Source organism: Oncorhynchus tshawytscha, unplaced genomic scaffold (genome assembly GCF_018296145.1).
Source record: "Oncorhynchus tshawytscha isolate Ot180627B unplaced genomic scaffold, Otsh_v2.0 Un_scaffold_7589_pilon_pilon, whole genome shotgun sequence".
NCBI lineage: Eukaryota > Metazoa > Chordata > Actinopteri > Salmoniformes > Salmonidae > Oncorhynchus > Oncorhynchus tshawytscha.
In genome coordinates, this window is record NW_024609826.1 from 1,027,369 (window position 1) to 1,042,998 (window position 15,630).

Below are 15,630 nucleotides of genomic sequence, written 5' to 3' on the forward strand. Positions count from 1 at the left end.
CTCTCTATTCTCTATTCTCTATTTCTCTATTCTCTCTATTCTCTTCTCTCTTCTCTATTCTCTATTCTCTCTTCTCTATTCTCTCTATTCTCTATACTCTCTTCTCTCTTCTCTCTCTATTCTCTATACTCTCTCTCTTCTCTCTTCTCTATTCTCTTCTCTATTCTCTATTCTCTCTATTCTCTCTATTCTCTATTCTCTCTATTCTCTATTCTCTCTTCTCTCTCTCTATTCTCTTCTCTATTCTCTCTATTCTCTCTATTCTCTCTCTCTATTCTCTTCTCTATTCTCTCTATTCTCTATTCTCTATTCTCTCTATTCTCTCTCTTCTCTCTCTCTACTCTCTATTCTATTCTCTATTTCTCTCTCTCTATTCTCTATTCTCTTCTCTATTCTCTCTCTATTCTTCTCTATTCTCTCTATTCTCTCTATTCTCTCTCTCTATTCTCTTCTCTATTCTCTCTATTCTCTATTCTCTCTTCTCTATTCTCTATACTCTCTCTCTTCTCTCTTCTCTATTATCTCTATTCTCTATTCTCTATTCTCTATTCTCTCTATTCTCTATTCTCTATACTCTCTCTCTATTCTCTATACTCTCTCTCTTCTCTCTCTATTCTCTCTATTCTCTATTCTTCTCTCTCTATTCTCTCTATTTCTCTATTCTCTCTCTATTCTCTCTATTCTCTATTCTCTATTCTCTCTCTATTCTCTATTCTCTCTATTCTCTCTCTATTCTCTATTCTCTCTATTCTCTATTCTCTCTATTCTCTATTCTCTCTATTCTCTATTCTCTATTCTCTTCTCTATTCTCTATTCTCTATTCTCTCTTCTCTCTATTCTCTCTCTCTATTCTCTATTCTCTCTATTCTCTATTCTCTCTATTCTCTATTCTCTATTCTCTCTCTATCTCTCTATTCTCTATTCTCTCTTCTCTATTCTCTATTCTCTCTATTCTCTATTCTCTCTATTCTCTATTCTCTCTCTCTATTCTCTATTCTCTATTCTCTCTCTCTATCTCTCTATTCTCTCTATTCTCTATTCTCTATTCTCTATTCTCTCTATTCTCTATTCTCTCTATTCTCTATTCTCTCTATTCTCTATTCTCTCTATTCTCTCTATTCTCTCTATTCTCTATTCTCTCTATTCTCTCTACTCTCTCTCTATTCTCTATTCTCTCTATTCTCTCTCTATTCTCTTCTCTATTCTCTATTCTCTATACTCTCTCTCTTCTCTCTTCTCTATTCTCTCTTCTCTCTTGTCTATTCTCTCTATTCTCTATACTCTCTTCTCTCTTCTCTCTCTATTCTCTATACTCTCTCTCTTCTCTCTTCTCTATTCTCTTCTCTATTCTCTATTCTCTCTATTCTCTCTATGCTCTATTCTCTCTATTCTCTATTCTCTCTTCTCTCTCTCTATTCTCTTCTCTATTCTCTCTATTCTCTCTTTCTCTCTCTCTATTCTCTTCTCTATTCTCTCTATTCTCTATTCTCTCTTCTCTATTCTCTATACTCTCTCTCTTCTCTCTTCTCTATTCTCTCTATACTCTCTCTATTCTCTATTCTCTCTTCTCTATTCTCTATCTCTTCTCTCTTCTCTCTCTATTCTCTCTATTCTCTATTCTCTCTCTTCTCTATTCTCTATTCTCTCTCTCTATTCTCTCTCTCTATTCTCTCTATTCTCTATTCTCTCTCTCTATTCTCTATACTCTCTCTATTCTCTCTCTATCTCTATCTCTCTCTATTCTCTCTCTATTCTCTATTCTCTCTTCTCTATTCTCTTCTCTCTCTCTCTTCTCTCTATTCTCTCTTCTCTCTCTATTCTCTCTATTCTCTATTCTCTCTATTCTCTATCTCTCTCTATACTCTCTCTCTTCTCTCTCTATTCTATTCTCTCTATTCTCTCTATTCTCTATACTCTCTCTCTATTCTCTATTCTCTCTATTCTCTCTCTATTCTCTATACTCTCTCTCTCTCTCTCTCTATTCTCTATTCTATTCTCTATTCTCTCTATATACTCTCTCTCTATTCTCTATACTCTCTCTCTTCTCTCTCTATTCTCTATACTCTCTCTCTATTCTCTATTCTATTCTCTCTTCTCTCTATTCTCTATACTCTCTCTATTCTCTATTCTCTTCTCTCTCTCTCTATTCTCTCTCTCTATTCTCTATTCTATCTCTCTCTATTCTATTCTCTCTCTATTCTCTATTCTCTCTCATATTCTCTCTCTATTCTCTCTATTCTCTCTATTCTCTCTCTCTCTACTCTCTTCTCTTCTCTACTCTCTCTCTATTCTCTATACTCTCTCTATTCTCTATACTCTCTCTCTATTCTCTATACTCTCTCTCTCTCTTCTCTATTCTCTCTCTTCTCTCTCTCTCTCTCTATTCTCTATCTCTCTCTCTCTATTCTCTATACTCTCTCTCTATTCTCTATTCTCTCTCTATTCTCTATACTCTCTCTCTATCTCTCTTCTCTCTCTATTCTCTATACTCTCTCTATATTCTCTCTCTATTCTCTATACTCTCTCTATTCTCTATACTCTCTCTCTCTATTCTCTATACTCTCTCTCTCTATCTCTCTATTCTCTATTCTCTATTCTCTATACTCTCTCTTTTCTCTCTATTCTCTATACTCTCTCTTCTCTCTATTCTCTATACTCTCTCTCTATTCTCTATACTCTCTCTCTATTCTCTCTCTATTCTCTATACTCTCTCTCTTCTCTCTCTATTATATTCTCTGTCTAGTCTCTCTATTCTCTATACTCTCTCTCTTCTCTCTCTATTCTATTCTCTCTCTATTCTCTATTCTCTCTATTCTCTCTCTCTCTATTCTATTCTCTATTCTCTTCTCTATTCTCTCTCTCTCTCTATTCTCTATCTCTTCTCTCTATTCTCTATTCTCTCTCTCTTCTCTCTATTCTCTATACTCTCTCTCTATTCTCTATACTCTCTCTCTTCTCTCTCTATTTCTCTCTTCTCTATACTCTCTCTATTCTCTATACTCTCTCTCTTCTCTCTCTCTCTATTCTCTCTATTCTATTCTCTCTCTACTCTCTCTATTCTCTCTCTCTCTATCTCTCTCTATTCTCTCTATCTCTATCTCTATTCTCTCTATTCTCTATCTCTCTCTATTCTCTCTTTCTCTATTCTCTCTCTATCTCTCTCTCTCTCTCTATTCTCTCTTCTCTCTCTCTCTATCTCTCTCTATATTCTCTATATCTCTCTCTATTCTCTTCTCTCTATTCTCTATCTCTCTCTATCTCTCTATTCTCTCTCTCTCTATTCTCTATACTCTCTCTATTCTCTATTCTCTATCTCTCTCTCTCTATTCTCTCTCTATTCTATTCTCTATTCTCTCTAGTCTCTCTATTCTCTATCTCTCTCTTCTTCTCTCTCTCTACTCTCTCTATTCTCTATCTCTATTCTCTCTTCTCTCTCTATTTTCTATCTCTCTCTTCTCTCTCTATTTCTCTCTCTCTCTAGTCTCTATCTCTCTCTCTATTCTCTATACTCTCTCTCTCTCTCTATCTCTCTCTCTCTATTCTCTATCTCTCTTCTCTCTCTATACTCTCTCTCTATTCTCTATTCTCTCTATTCTCTATTCTCTCTATTCTCTCTCTATTCTCTCTCTCTCTCTATTCTCTCTCTCTTCTCTCTCTATTCTCTTCTCTCTCTATTCTCTATACTCTCTCTCTATTCTCTCTCTATTCTCTATACTCTCTCTTCTCTCTCTCTTCTCTCTATTCTCTCTCTCTTCTCTCTCTCTATTCTCTCTCTCTCTCTATTCTCTATACTCTCTCTTCTCTCTCTCTTCTCTCTCTCTATCTCTCTCTATTCTACTCTCTCTCTATTCTCTATACTCTATCTCTCTCTATCTCTCTCTATTCTCTATTCTCTCTCTCTCTTCTCTATTCTCTCTACTCTCTCTCTATTCTCTCTATCTCTCTCTCTCTCTCTCTCTCTTCTCTCTCTATTCTCTCTCTCTCTATCTCTTCTCTATTCTCTATTCTCTCTCTTCTCTCTCTCTTCTCTATCTCTCTCTATTCTCTATACTCTCTCTCTTCTCTCTCTATTCTCTATTCTCTGTCTCTCTCTTTCTCTCTATTCTCTATCTCTCTCTATTCTCTATTCTCTATTCTCTATTCTCTATATTCTCTATCTCTCTCTCTATTCTCTATACTCTCTCTTCTATTCTCTCTATTCTCTATCTCTCTCTCTATACTCTCTCTTTCTCTCTATTCTCTATATTCTCTCTATCTCTCTATTCTCTATTCTCTCTATCTCTCTCTCTATTCTCTATATCTCTCTATCTCTCTCTATTCTCTCTCTATTCTCTCTCTCTATTCTCTCTCTATCTCTATCTCTCTCTTCTATTCTCTCTATCTCTATTCTCTCTATTCTCTCTATTCTCTATACTCTCTCTCTCTCTGTCTCTCTATTCTCTACTCTCTTCTTTCTCTATTCTCTCTCTTCTCTCTATTCTCTCTCTCTTCTCTCTCTATTCTATTCTCTCTATTCTCTCTCTATTACTCTCTCTATTCTCTCTCTCTTCTCTCTCTCTATTCTATTCTCTATTCTCTCTCTATTCTCTCTCTCTCTCTCTATTCTCTCTCTATTCTCTATACTCTCTCTATTCTCTCTCTATTCTCTATCTCTCTCTATTCTCTCTCTCTCTCTCTATTCTCTATACTCTCTCTATTCTCTACTCTCTCTATTCTCTATACTCTCTCTATTCTCTATACTCTCTCTCTATTCTCTCTATCTCTCTTCTCTCTCTATTCTCTATTCTCTCTCTATTCTCTCTCTCTATTCTCTCTCTCTCTCTATTCTCTATTCTCTCTATTCTCTCTATTCTCTATACTCTCTCTTCTCTCTCTATTCTCTATTCTCTCTCTTCTCTCTATTCTCTCTACTCTCTCTCTCTCTCTTCTATTCTCTATACTCTCTCTATTCTCTATTCTATTCTCTCGCTCTAGTCTCTCTACTTCTCTCTATCTCTCTCTATTCTCTCTCTCTCTCTCTCTATTCTCTACTCTCTCTCTCTCTACTATTCTCTCTGACTCTCTATTCTCTATACTCCTTTCTCTCTCTCTCTATTCTCTATATTCTCTCTATTCTCTACCTTCTCTCTCTCTCTCTCTACTACCAGCTACCTCTCTCTATACTCTCTCTATTCTCTCTATTCTCTATTCTCTATCTCTCTCTATTCTCTCTCTCTCTCTATTCTCTACCTTCTCTCTCTACTCTCTCTCTATTCTCTCTCTCTCTCTCTCTCTATATCTCTATTCTCTATCTCTCTGTTCTATACTCTACTTTACTCTCTCTATTCTCTCTACCTCTCTCTCTCATGTATATCTCCAGTTCTCTTCTCTCTCTATTCTCTATCTCTCTCTCTCTATTCTCTATGTTCTTTCTCTCTATTCTCTATACTCTCTTCTCTCTCTCTATTCTCTCTCTCTATTCTCTCTATTCTCTATACTCTCTCTCTATTCTCTATACTCTCTCTATTCTCTCTCTATTCTATTCTCTCTCTATTCTATTCTCTCTTCTCTCTCTCTATTCTCTATTATTTCTTCTCTCTCTCTATTCTCTCTTCTCGTCTCTCTTCTCTTCTCTATTCTCTCTATTCTCTATTCTCTCTTCTCTCTCTCTATTCTCTCTCTCTATTCTCTCTATTCTCTATACTCTCTCTCTTCTCTCTCTATTCTATTCTCTCACTCTATTCTCTCTATTCTCTCTATTCTCTATACTCTCTCTTCTCTCTCTCTTCTCTATACTCTCTCTATTCTCTATACTCTCTCTCTTCTCTCTCTATTCTATTCTCTCGCTCTAGTCTCTCTATTCTCTATACTCTCTCTCTTCTCTCTCTATTCTCTATACTATCTCTATTCTCTATACTCGCTCTAGTCTCTCTATTCTCTATACTCTCTCTCTTCTCTCTCTATTCTCTATACTATCTCTCTTCTCTCTCTATTTTCTATACTCTCTTCTCTCTATTCTATTCTCTGTCTAGTCTCTCTATTCTCTCTCTATTCTCTATACTCTCTCTATTCTCTCTATTCTCTCTATTCTATTTCTCTCTCTCTACTAGGACCCAGCTAGTGATATAGGGCTAGTAAAAACCTGGTTAATCCCTACATGCTCAGATAAATAGATGAACCAGCTACCTGGCTACTACCAGCTACCTGGCTACTACCAGTTACCTGACTATTACCAGATACCTGACTACTACCAGTTACCTGGCTACTACCAGTTACCTGACTACTACCAGTTACCTGACTACTACCAGCTACCTGACTACTACCAGCTACCTGACTACTACCAGTTACCTGACTACTACCAGCTACCTGACTACTACCAGCTACCTGAATACTACCAGTTACCTGGCTACTACCAGTTACCTGGCTACTACCAGTTACCTGACTACTACCATCTACCTGACTACTACCAGCTACCTGACTACTACCAGCTACCTGACTACTACCAGCTACCTGACTACTACCATCTACCTGACTACTACCAGCTACCTGACTACTACCAGCTACCTGACTACTACCAGCTACCTGACTACTACCATCTACCTGACTACTACCTGTCTCTACCTGACTACTACCACTACCTGACTACTACCATCTACCTGACTACTACCAGCTACCTGACTACTACCATCTACCTGACTACTACCAGCTACCTGACTACTACCTGTCTCTACCTGACTACTACCAGCTACCTGACTACTACCATCTACCTGACTCTCACCTGACTACTACCAGCTACCTGACTACTACCATCTACCTGACTACTACCAGCTACCTGACTACTACCAGCTAGTGGCTGACTACTACCATCTACCTGACTACTACCTACCTGACTACTATGGACCATCTACCTGACTACTACCAGCTACCTGACTACTACCAGTGTACCTGACTACTACCATCTACCTGACTACTACCAGCTACCTGACTACTACCAGCTACCTGACTACTACCAGCTACCTGACTACTACCATCTACCTGACTACTACCAGCTACCTGACTACTACCAGCTACCTGACTACTACCAGCTACCTGACTACTACCAGCTACCTGACTACTACCAGCTACCTGACTACTACCAGCTACCTGACTACTACCAGCTACCTGGCACAGCAGGCTCCTCTGTACCTCCTTCCAGTGAAAAGATCAGTCGGTGGAATGAAGTGGATTTATTGGTCCAAATGGAATGTGTTTGTGTGGAAGGTCTTTATAGGTCAGAAGTGTATGGGTTAATAGCACAGCTGTCTTCCTGTCACACTGGGGAGGTCTTTTCTTTCCAAGGACCAGGAATATACTGTATCACTACAGAGAGATGTAGGACTATCGCTGCCTGGGCTTTGCTGTACTGAAATCTGACACACTGTTTTTCTCATCTGTTCATTTGGTTGTGATTAATATCATATTTTCTGGTGTTTGAAGACCCCCTGTGTTGCTTTTAAAACAGCTGTATGCCAGTCATGTCATGCCAATGCCAGTTACTTCTACCAGGGCTTCTTTCCCCACTCAAGTGTGTCTCAATTTTCTCAGTGTTTTTCATCGCTGTGTAATTTGGAAGCCAGGTGTTTTTGGGGAGGGGAGTAGATGGCTGCTGGGTAAACGTCTGTGGATGGAGTATGTTATGCAGACGTGTGTTCTGTTGGTGGAAAACAAGTTAGGCCTAATTAACACTGCATGTTAATAAGCAAGCGCCCAGGGGCTGTACGTGCGTGTGTGTTTCTGTGTCTGTCTGTCTGTCTCTGTGTGTGTGTGTTTCTGTGTCTGTCTGTCTGTCTGTCTGTCTCTGTGTGTGTGTGTGTGTGTCTCTCTCTCTCTGTTTTGCAGCTGATCTGCTAACTGACATTACAAACCATCTCTGTCCAGTGGTGTACTGACCTGTAGACACTACACCTGTCTCTGTCCAGTGGTGTACTGACCTGTAGACACCACACCTGTCTCTGTCCAGTGGTGTACTGACCTGTAGACACCACATCTGTCTCTGTCCAGTGGTGTACTGACCTGTAGACACCACATCTGTCTCTGTCCAGTGGTGTACTGACCTGTAGACATCACATCTGTCTCTGTCCAGTGGTGTACTGACCTGTAGACATCACATCTGTCTCTGTCCAGTGGTGTACTGACCTGTAGACATCACATCTGTCTCTGTCCAGTGGTGTACTGACCTGTAGACACCACATCTGTCTCTGTCCAGTGGTGTACTGACCTGTAGACATCACATCTGTCTCTGTCCAGTGGTGTACTGACCTGTAGACATCACATCTGTCTCTCTGTCCAGTGGTGTACTGACCTGTAGACACCACATCTGTCTCTGTCCAGTGGTGTACTGACCTGTCACATCTGTCTCTGTCCAGTGGTGTACTGACCTGTAGACACCACATCTGTCTCTGTCCAGTGGTGTACTGACCTGTAGACATCACATCTGTCTCTGTCCAGTGGTGTACTGACCTGTAGACACACATCTGTCTCTGTCCAGTGGTCTGTCTCTGTCCAGTGGTGTACTGACCTGTAGACATCACATCTGTCTCTGTCCAGTGGTGTACTGACCTGTAGACATCACATCTGTCTCTGTCCAGTGGTGTACTGACCTGTAGACATCACATCTGTCTCTGTCCAGTGGTGTACTGACCTGTAGACATCACATCTGTCTCTGTCCAGTGGTGTACTGACCTGTAGACATCACATCTGTCTCTGTCCAGTGGTGTACTGACCTGTCCAGACTGACCTGTAGACACATCTGTCTCTGTCCAGTGGTGTACTGACCTGTAGACATCACATCTGTCTCTGTCCAGTGGTGTACTGACCTGTAGACACCACATCTGTCTCTGTCCAGTGGTGTACTGACCTGTAGACATCACATCTGTCTCTGTCCAGTGGTGTACTGACCTGTAGACATCACATCTGTCTCTGTACTGACCCAGTGGTGTACTGACCTGTCCAGACCTGTAGACATCACATCTGTCTCTGTCCAGTGGTGTACTGACCTGTAGACATCACATCTGTCTCTGTCCAGTGGTGTACTGACCTGTAGACATCACATCTGTCTCTGTCCAGTGGTGTACTGACCTGTAGACACCACATCTGTCTCTGTCCAGTGGTGTACTGACCTGTAGACATCACAGTCCACTGACCTGTAGACACATCTGTCTCTGTCCAGTGGTGTACTGACCTGTAGACACCACATCTGTCTCTGTCCAGTGGTGTACTGACCTGTAGACATCACATCTGTCTCTGTCCAGTGGTGTACTGACCTGTAGACATCACATCTGTCTCTGTCCAGTGGTGTACTGACCTGTAGACATCACATCTGTCTCTGTCCAGTGGTGTACTGACCTGTAGACATCACATCTGTCTCTGTCCAGTGGTGTACTGACCTGTAGACACCACACATCTGTCTCTGTCCAGTGGTGTACTGACCTGTAGACACACACATCTGTCTCTGTCCAGTGGTGTACTGACCTGTAGACATCACATCTGTCTCTGTCCAGTGGTGTACTGACCTGTAGACACCACATCTGTCTCTGTCCAGTGGTGTACTGACCTGTAGACACCACATCTGTCTCTGTCCAGTGGTGTACTGACCTGTAGACACCACATCTGTCTCTGTCCAGTGGTGTACTGACCTGTAGACATCACATCTGTCTCTGTCCAGTGGTGTACTGACCTGTAGACACTACATCTGTCTCTGTCCAGTGGTGTACTGACCTGTAGACATCACATCTGTCTCTGTCCAGTGGTGTACTGACCTGTAGACATCACATCTGTCTCTGTCCAGTGGTGTACTGACCTGTCCAGACATAGACACATCTGTCTCTGTCCAGTGGTGTACTGACCTGTAGACATCACATCTGTCTCTGTCCAGTGGTGTACTGACCTGTAGACACCACATCTGTCTCTGTCCAGTGGTGTACTGACCTGTAGACATCACATCTGTCTCTGTCCAGTGGTGTACTGACCTGTAGACATCACATCTGTCTCTGTCCAGTGGTGTACTGACCTGTAGACATCACATCTGTCTCTGTCCAGTGGTGTACTGACCCAGACATCACATCTGTCTCTGTCCAGTGGTGTACTGACCTGTAGTACATCTGTCTCTGTCCAGTGGTGTACACCTCTAGACACACATCTGTCTCTGTCCAGTGGTGTACTGACCTGTAGACACCACATCTGTCTCTGTCCAGTGGTGTACTGACCTGTCCAGACACATCACATCTGTCTCTGTCCAGTGGTGTACTGACCTGTAGACACCACATCTGTCTCTGTCCAGTGGTGTACTGACCTGTAGACATCACATCTGTCTCTGTCCAGTGGTGTACTGACCTGTCCAGACATCACATCTGTCTCTGTCCAGTGGTGTACTGACCTGTAGACATCACATCTGTCTCTGTCCAGTGGTGTACTGACCTGTAGACATCACATCTGTCTCTGTCCAGTGGTGTACTGACCTGTAGACATCACATCTGTCTCTGTCCAGTGGTGTACTGACCTGTAGACACCACATCTGTCTCTGTCCAGTGGTGTACTGACCTGTAGACACCACATCTGTCTCTGTCCAGTGGTGTACTGACCTGTAGACATCACATCTGTCTCTGTCCAGTGGTGTACTGACCTGTAGACACCACATCTGTCTCTGTCCAGTGGTGTACTGACCTGTAGACACCACATCTGTCTCTGTCCAGTGGTGTACTGACCTGTAGACATCACATCTGTCTCTGTCCAGTGGTGTACTGACCTGTAGACATCACATCTGTCTCTGTCCAGTGGTGTACTGACCTGTAGACATCACATCTGTCTCTCTGTCCAGTGGTGTACTGACCTGTCTCTGTCCAGTGGTGTACTGACCTGTAGACATCACATCTGTCTCTGTCCAGTGGTGTACTGACCTGTAGACACCACATCTGTCTCTGTCCAGTGGTGTACTGACCTGTAGACATCACATCTGTCTCTGTCCAGTGGTGTACTGACCTGTAGACATCACATCTGTCTCTCTGTCCAGTGGTGTACTGACCTGTAGACACCACATCTGTCTCTGTCCAGTGGTGTACTGACCTGTAGACATCACATCTGTCTCTGTACAGTGGTGTACTGACCTGTAGACATCACATCTGTCTCTGTCCAGTGGTGTACTGACCTGTAGACACCACATCTGTCTCTGTCCAGTGGTGTACTGACCTGTAGACACACACATCTGTCTCTGTCCAGTGTCCAGTGTACTGACCTGTAGACATCACATCTGTCTCTGTCCAGTGGTGTACTGACCTGTAGACATCACATCTGTCTCTGTCCAGTGGTGTACTGACCTGTCCAGACACCTGTCACATCTGTCTCTGTCCAGTGGTGTACTGACCTGTAGACATCACATCTGTCTCTGTCCAGTGGTGTACTGACCTGTAGACATCACATCTGTCTCTGTCCAGTGGTGTACTGACCTGTAGACATCACATCTGTCTCTGTCCAGTGGTGTACTGACCTGTAGACATCACATCTGTCTCTGTCCAGTGGTGTACTGACCTGTAGACATCACATCTGTCTCTGTCCAGTGGTGTACTGACCTGTAGACACCACATCTGTCTCTGTCCAGTGTCCAGTGTACTGACCTGTACACATCTGTCTCTGTCCAGTGGTGTACACATCTGTCTCTGTCCAGTGGTCCAGTAGACATCACATCTGTCTCTGTCCAGTGGTGTACTGACCTGTAGACACCACATCTGTCTCTGTCCAGTGGTGTACTGACCTGTAGACACCACATCTGTCTCTGTCCAGTGGTGTACTGACCTGTAGACATCACACTGTCTCTGTCCAGTGGTGTACTGACCTGTAGACACATCTGTCTCTGTCCAGTGGTGTACTGACCTGTAGACATCACATCTGTCTCTGTCCAGTGGTGTACTGACCTGTAGACACCACATCTGTCTCTGTCCAGTGGTGTACTGACCTGTAGACACCACATCTGTCTCTGTCCAGTGGTGTACTGACCTGTAGACATCACATCTGTCTCTGTCCAGTGGTGTACTGACCTGTAGACATCACATCTGTCTCTGTCCAGTGGTGTACTGACCTGTAGACCACATCTGTCTCTGTCCAGTGGTGTACTGACCTGTAGACACCACATCTGTCTCTGTCCAGTGGTGTACTGACCTGTAGACACCACATCTGTCTCTGTCCAGTGGTGTACTGACCTGTAGACACCACATCTGTCTCTGTCCAGTGGTGTACTGACCTGTAGACATCACATCTGTCTCTGTCCAGTGGTGTACTGACCTGTAGACACCACATCTGTCTCTGTCCAGTGGTGTACTGACCTGTAGACATCACATCTGTCTCTGTCCAGTGGTGTACTGACCTGTAGACATCACATCTGTCTCTGTCCAGTGGTGTACTGACCTGTAGACATCACATCTGTCTCTGTCCAGTGGTGTACTGACCTGTAGACATCACATCTGTCTCTGTACAGTGGTGTACTGACCTGTAGACACCACATCTGTCTCTGTCCAGTGGTGTACTGACCTGTAGACATCACATCTGTCTCTGTCCAGTGGTGTACTGACCTGTAGACATCACATCTGTCTCTGTCCAGTGGTGTACTGACCTGTAGACATCACATCTGTCTCTGTCCAGTGGTGTACTGACCTGTAGACATCACATCTGTCTCTGTCCAGTGGTGTACTGACCTGTAGACATCACATCTGTCTCTGTCCAGTGGTGTACTGACCTGTAGACATCACATCTGTCTCTGTCCAGTGGTGTACTGACCTGTCCAGACACCACATCTGTCTCTGTCCAGTGGTGTACTGACCTGTAGACATCACATCTGTCTCTGTCCAGTGGTGTACTGACCTGTAGACATCACATCTGTCTCTGTCCAGTGGTGTACTGACCTGTAGACATCACATCTGTCTCTGTCCAGTGGTGTACTGACCTGTAGACACCACATCTGTCTCTGTACAGTGGTGTACTGACCTGTAGACACCACATCTGTCTCTCTGTCCAGTGGTGTACTGACCTGTAGACACCACATCTGCCTCTCTGTCCAGTGGTGTACTGACCTGTAGACACCACATCTGTCTCTGTCCAGTGGTGTACTGACCTGTAGACACCACATCTGTCTCTCTGTCCAGTGGTGTACTGACCTGTAGACACCACATCTGTCTCTGTCCAGTGGTGTACTGACCTGTAGACATCACATCTGTCTCTGTCCAGTGGTGTACTGACCTGTAGACATCACATCTGTCTCTGTCCAGTGGTGTACTGACCTGTAGACATCACATCTGTCTCTGTCCAGTGGTGTACTGACCTGTAGACACCACATCTGTCTCTGTCCAGTGGTGTACTGACCTGTAGACACCACATCTGTCTCTGTCCAGTGGTGTACTGTATCCTACTTTGTTCATGGTTTTTAATGACAGTGTTTGGCAGGTTATTATCCACTTGCCTGTGAGGGCTGTTCTTGTTTCAACTTGCAGACTGTGTGTTCGAGCTCCTCATTGATCTCTGAATCTATTAGCCTTTATTTTTAACCCTAATTGTTGTAATGAATATCATTTATTTGCTATAATACGTCTTACTAATTCTGTTTTCAATGGCTTGTATTGATCCCGGCTCCGTCCGGCTCCAGGGGTAGTTTGGAGGCTATAGGTGAATGATAATGTTTTGCAGACTGGTGATGTACATTGAAAGAGACATCAGGCAGGCCACGCCAGGGAAGGAGCTACAAAGCAGCAATGAATACCTGTCAAAATGCCTCCATCTGCTCATCCGTCACGTCGTGCTGCAGCTGCCAGCCATTCTGGGTAAATCAATCACAATAACACAAAAACCACAGCACTAAGTGGGACTGAGGAGAGGAGGAGTGGGACTGACCTGGACCAGATCTGTCTCTGTCCAGTGGTGAGAAGAGACAGACAGTCCAGTGGGAGAAGATCTGTCTCTGTCCAGTGGGAGAAGACACCACATCTGTCTCTGTCCAGTGGTGTACTGACCTGTAGGAGAGGAGAGGAGAGTCTCTGAGTGGTGGAGAGTAGACAGAGATCTGTCTCTGAGTGGTGTACTGAGTAGAGATCTGTCTCTGTCCAGTGGTGTACTGACCTGTAGACATCTGTCTCTGTCCAGTGGTGACTGAGAGACACCACAGTCTCTGTCCAGTGGTGACTGACCTGTAGATCTGTCTCTGTCCAGTGGAGACTGAGAGAGATCAGAGAGGTCCAGTGGGTACTGACCTGTAGATCTGGTACAGTGGGTACTGACCTGTAGAGAGGAGAGTCCAGTGGGTAGAGTAGAGAGGATCTGGTCCAGTGGAGACTGAAGAGAGGAGACAGAGTGGGGGAGACAGGGGGGATCTGTCTCTGTCCAGTGGTGTACTGAGTAGACATCACATCTGTCTCTGAGTGGTGACTGAGGAGACAGAGAGTCTCTGAGTGGTGTACTGACCTGTAGAGGAGATCTGTCTCTGTACAGTGGTGTACTGACCTGTAGACAGATCTGTCTCTGAGACTGAGGTAGACAGGAGATCTGGTACAGTGGTGACTGAGAGACACCAGATCTGGAGTGGTGACTGACCTGTAGAGATCAGATCTGAGTACAGTGGTGAGAGGAGAGGACATCTGGACAGTGGTGACTGACCTGAGACACCACAGAAGAGTGGTGGACTGGTAGAGACATCTGGAGTGGGAGACTGAGAGGAGAAGAGGGGAGTACAGAGGGGAGACCTGGAGAAGAGGGGAGACCTGGGGAGAGGAGATCTGGAGTGGGAGATGAGAGGAGAAGAGGGGAGGTAGGAGAGAGGAGGGGAGAGGAGAAGAGGGGAGAGGAGGTGAAGTAGGGTTGAGGGGAACTTGCATCAATGGCTGGATGGAGCAAGCCAATTTGATTCTCCCTCTTTTTAATTACCTTTCTGATTGAATTTTAAATCACCCAGCCAGGTATTGACCTTTTCCTGACGTTTAATTTGTAAATCAGTGCTGCTAACATGGCACGTCTCCCATCAGGGCCGGAAGCCAGACCCAACCGGTTCAAACCGGTCCGGGCTCATTCTCCTCTAAGATCACTGGAAGGAGAGGAGAGGAGAGGAGGAGAGGGTATTGGGACAGATTGGGAGATCACAGGGAGAGGAGGAGATGAGGAGAGGGGAAGGGGTGGGGTGGGGAGAGGAGACTGAAGGGGGGGAGAGGTGATGAAAGGGGAGGGCAAGTGAGGGGTGGGGAGAGAGAACCCTCTCTCTGTCCTCTGTAAATTACATGCTGTCTGTCTGTCACCCCTCTGTCCTCTGTACTGTGTAGATGACATGCTGTCTGTCACCCCTCTGTCCTCTGTACTGTGTAGATGACATGCTGTCTGTCTGTCACCTCTCTGTCCTCTGTACTGTGTAGATGACATGCTGTCTGTCACCCCTCTGTCCTCTGTACTGTGTAGATGACATGCTGTCTGTCACCCCTCTGTCCTCTGTACTGTGTAGATGACATGCTGTCTGTCTGTCACCTCTCTGTCCTCTGTACTGTGTAGATGACATGCTGTCTGTCTGTCACCTCTCTGTCCTCTGTACTGTGTAGATGACATGCTGTCTGTCTGTCACCTCTCTGTCCTCTGTACTGTGTAGATGACATG

At 44.1% G+C, this 15,630-nt stretch overlaps 1 protein-coding gene across 1 annotated transcript in view; it reads left to right on the plus strand.

Moving 5' to 3' along the window:
* Positions 1-15,630, plus strand: part of ulk4 (unc-51 like kinase 4) — a 251,125-nt gene that overhangs the window by 69,973 nt on the left and 165,522 nt on the right. The window contains exon 23 of the mRNA XM_042319135.1: positions 13,687-13,820. Within this exon, the coding sequence (XP_042175069.1) occupies positions 13,687-13,820 (134 nt within the window). The remainder of the gene's footprint in view (positions 1-13,686; positions 13,821-15,630) is intronic.